The following is a 3,823-nucleotide window of genomic DNA, read 5'->3' as shown; positions in this document are numbered from 1 at the left end:
CCAGCAGGGCATAGAGGAGCGTGGCCCCTTTCTCCTTGGTCACCCACTCAAGTTCGGCTGGGCTGAAGTGAGGATCGGGAGGCTCTCTGAGGGCCGCAGAAGGGGGTCCCGGGGTGTAGGAGCCAGGGCGCACACACACCTGGAACGCCACCTGGGCCTGGTGTGTCCGCTGGGATTTCGGGTCCCGGAATCTGTCACGTAACAAGCAGAAATAGGGCAGTGAGGCCTCTGGCCCCAGTACCTCTGCCCCTTGGCACCTGCAACCACCTCAATTAGCAACAGGCCCTGCTATTCCTGGGAGTCACTCCTTCCTTATAGGGGCTTGGCTGCAGCCTCATCTCTACCTGAAATGGTATTCCTCCCAATGCCTGCTTGACTGACTCCATCCTGCCCAAGTCTTTGCTCAGATTCACCTTCTTAGTGATATCTACCTGGACTACCCTATCTTGTGTGCTCCAACCACACTCCTGATCCACTTCACTCTGCTCTACTTTTCGCTTCCATAGTACTTACTTGTCACCTTTAAAAATACTAAATAACTGGATAAACATTCTAGAGCAAGAGAGGACATAAGTTCCACGTGACCAGGGTTCCCTTCTTTGTTCTTTGTGATAGAACAAAATAAATGGCACTTGTACAAAGACTGTGAATGAAGGGCTGGCTGGAGACTGAGGCACTAGGGAGACAAGGTGGACAGGAGGGAATCATGGAGACCCATGTGGCCCTGGGGCCCCTCCCGTGTACTCACTGCACTTTGGATGCCAGGGTCTCAGCCCCAGCATATTGGAGGGAGGGGGAAAGCAGCACTGGAGGGGGCTGCTCCTCCCGGGGAGGCGCACAGTTCTCTCCAGGCTCCTCAAACCCTGTCCCAGGCTCTCCTTTCAAGGGCCGGCAGCTCAGGATGGAAGCAGTGCCTGCGAGGGAGAAGAGCTGGGTCAGGGTGGCCCTCCTACCACCCACAGGCCCACCTGCCCTGCGTCCGCTGGCGCTACGTACCTGCCCCCAGCTCCCCTCGGTCCAGCACCCTCCGGACAGCCGCCACATTGCTTCCATGGTAGGCCATGTGCCACTTCTTGGTTAGTGTCCCAGCCTCCAGGCGGGGGTTCACCCTAGCAGGTGGACAGACAGGACAAAGGTTACTGGCTCCCCAAGGTCATTCCCCAGACAAGAAGTTTTGTTTTCTACACACCCTCTCAGGACCTTTTCTCAGGGTGGGTAAAGGATAGTGCGGGAGGCGCATAATCCTTCCTTCTACATACCTGAGGTTGAACCTGCACCAACCAAAGGGCAGAGCATATTCACGGGGGGGCTCCCCTCGGCGCCTGTGGGCCTCATCTCCTCGAAGTTTTCGGCAAGACTCACAGTAGCACAGGCTACGCTTCGGCGGAGGCATGAAATAGTCCTCTGTGGAGAGTGAGCAGCAGACTTTGTGGCATGGCCCCCACCCTGGGGCTCAGCCACAGCCCAGAGCTGGGCCGGGAATAAGGGAGGTTCTGGGGGACTGGGGACTCACCAGGAAGCAGCAGCAGTTCCTGGAAACGGGAGCAAAGGGCGTGATACTCGCAGCTTTTGAGGGGGCTAGTGGTGGGCGGTGGGCCCCAGCACACACTCTCCTTGATACCTGAGGGAGCAGAGTGGGCCCATGTCACAGGGGCTGGAGCCAGAAGTACAAAGTCAGGGTGAGGTGGGCCCTGGCCCCTTGGGCTGGCTCACCATCCACCATGTCAGCTTTCTCCATGTCCCCTTGGGTTCCAGCACTTTTCCCACTGGCAGCCCCTGGTTCAGGGCTCACGATTGTCACCTGCAGAGAAGAGGGGTGGTCAGTCAGGGTGTGACCAGCCCCCAGGGCCTGCTGATCCCTTCCATGAACTACTGGCTTCCCCTTTCCTGGGACCGCCCAGCCTCCCAGGTACCACTCCTCTCCTCCCACGGCCACTCACCTGCTCACACTGCCCATAGAGGTCCACGAGCGCATGGCATGGCTGGGGGACATCTGGCACAGCCACCCCCTGGTCCATCCCGTTGATATGGAGGTGCAGCCCCCCAGAGCTGTCCAGCCGCAGTCCCAGGATGGTGCCTTCTGGACATGTGTCCAGATTCGGCCCAAATTTCTCACAGATCTAGGAGGAAAGATCTATTGTCTTCAGGGAGATCAAACTCCCCACTGGCAGCAGCCACCGCCGCCCTTCACTAAGCTTTGCAAGTCCCTGGGTTTTGCCTCTACCCTCGCCCACTGCTTCAGTTACCTAAAGTCCACCTTCCCTTTCCCCCTTGTGACATTCTCAATGGCAGGGATGTCAGAGGAGGCAGTGAGCCTGAGACTGTCCAGGTAATGGCACTCACAGCTCTGCCCACCTGCTACAGGGCCACTATACACCTGTGCTCCTACCTCCAGGGCTCGGGGCCCCTCTTCTCCCTCAGCCAGCCACTCCCTCTGAGAGGCAGCGCCCTCTCCCTGCTCCCCACCCACCTTGAGGCCATTGTGGAAGACCCCTCGGCCCCGCAACAGCCAGGCTGCCCGTTTGAGGGCACAGGCAGAAGCAGGGAAGTTGAGCCTCTCCGGTGGGCAGGTGATGACTCCCAGGACAAGGGAAGATGTCCACTGCCGGTTCAGGAAGTCTATCCGCACCTGGGGAGAAGGCAACTGCTTCACAATCATAGCCTCCTGCGAAGAGGTCCCCCACCCAGCAGGACCGGGCTCCTCACCCCTGCCAGGGAGAGAAGACGGCACCCCAGAGTGCAGCCTGGGATGCAGCCCGTTCTGATACCTGGAGGGACCCGAAATGGCCAATTTGTTTGTGTCCTTCCCTGTTTCAGCCTTGGTCTTGCTATAAAGGATTCTTGTCCCTGGGGATTTCCTTCACCTGCCTAACTGACATCTTCGCAGCATAATGCCCCCTCCCCTGGAAAGCATGCCCCATTCCCACATACAGGATCAGGAGCCTTCCTGGCCTCCCCAAGCCCCTCCACACTGTTTCCCTCATCACAGCCCTCAGGTGGGTACTTCCTGGAAACTGATCTACAACTCCCACCACAGGATATGAGCAAACACCCAGAAAGCTAAGGGGCATGCATGCCTTCCACTTCACCCTCCACTTGGGGAAAAAAAGCCTTTCTACAGGAGAGTTGGCCCTGGGTCACCTGGAGCAAGAGGAGCTGGGGATAAGGAGGTGTAGCTCACCTGGACCAGCAGCTGGGGCACCAGGGGCTGGTTGATGACAACTATGCCCTGGTTGTAGCTGGCCACTCGTGTGGCTGTACGGTTCCCATTGGACAAGAGAATATTCTTCCCATGGTTCTCCAGGAACTCAAGGGCTGTGGGCATAATGGCCACTTGGTTCTGGCCCTGGTGAGGAGGAGAGACTGAGCTGCTGGGAGTGCCGACTCAAAACCGAAGCCACCCCACCAGGATGGACATAGAGCCTGCCAATAAGCCTCTGGCCATCCAGGACTAGATCAGGGAATCCGAAAATGACCTGGTGGCTGATGGCCCACCAACAGTCCATCCCTGAGCCCAGTGGTTCCTGCTGCCACCTCTTACTTCCAGGCCATGCTCCTCGCCTTCGTCGTCCTCCTCACCCTCACTGCCGGTGTCTGAGCTGGGGGAAGGAGGCTGAGTGCCTTCTGGCTCATCCAGACGGGTGGAACTGACAATAGAGACACTCCGCACTGGCCCATATAGATCCAACACAGCCCACACACTCTGTGGGCACACAGACCAGAAGTTAGAAATTAGCAGAGGACCTTGATCCTCCTCCAGGTCCATGGAAGGTCTGGGGTCTACCTTGGCAATGCCGGTGGCTGCAGGACCCATATCCTCTCC

General features: G+C 58.1%; 1 protein-coding gene across 1 annotated transcript in view; it reads right to left on the bottom strand.

Moving 5' to 3' along the window:
• Positions 1 to 3,823, bottom strand: part of NEURL4 (neuralized E3 ubiquitin protein ligase 4) — a 12,660-nt gene that overhangs the window by 607 nt on the left and 8,230 nt on the right. Inside the window, exons 21-30 of the mRNA XM_010847334.1 lie at positions 3,542 to 3,703; positions 3,182 to 3,346; positions 2,471 to 2,629; positions 1,941 to 2,120; positions 1,714 to 1,801; positions 1,514 to 1,621; positions 1,260 to 1,404; positions 997 to 1,109; positions 749 to 914; positions 1 to 191 (exon numbers count right to left, since the gene is read on the bottom strand). Of these exons, the coding sequence (XP_010845636.1) occupies positions 1 to 191; positions 749 to 914; positions 997 to 1,109; positions 1,260 to 1,404; positions 1,514 to 1,621; positions 1,714 to 1,801; positions 1,941 to 2,120; positions 2,471 to 2,629; positions 3,182 to 3,346; positions 3,542 to 3,703 (1,477 nt within the window). The remainder of the gene's footprint in view (positions 192 to 748; positions 915 to 996; positions 1,110 to 1,259; positions 1,405 to 1,513; positions 1,622 to 1,713; positions 1,802 to 1,940; positions 2,121 to 2,470; positions 2,630 to 3,181; positions 3,347 to 3,541; positions 3,704 to 3,823) is intronic.

The sequence above is a fragment of the Bison bison genome, unplaced genomic scaffold, assembly GCF_000754665.1.
Source record: "Bison bison bison isolate TAMUID 2011002044 unplaced genomic scaffold, Bison_UMD1.0 scf7180017864249, whole genome shotgun sequence".
In the NCBI taxonomy this organism is placed as follows: Eukaryota; Metazoa; Chordata; class Mammalia; order Artiodactyla; family Bovidae; genus Bison; species Bison bison.
This window is presented reverse-complemented; position numbering and strand designations above follow the sequence as displayed.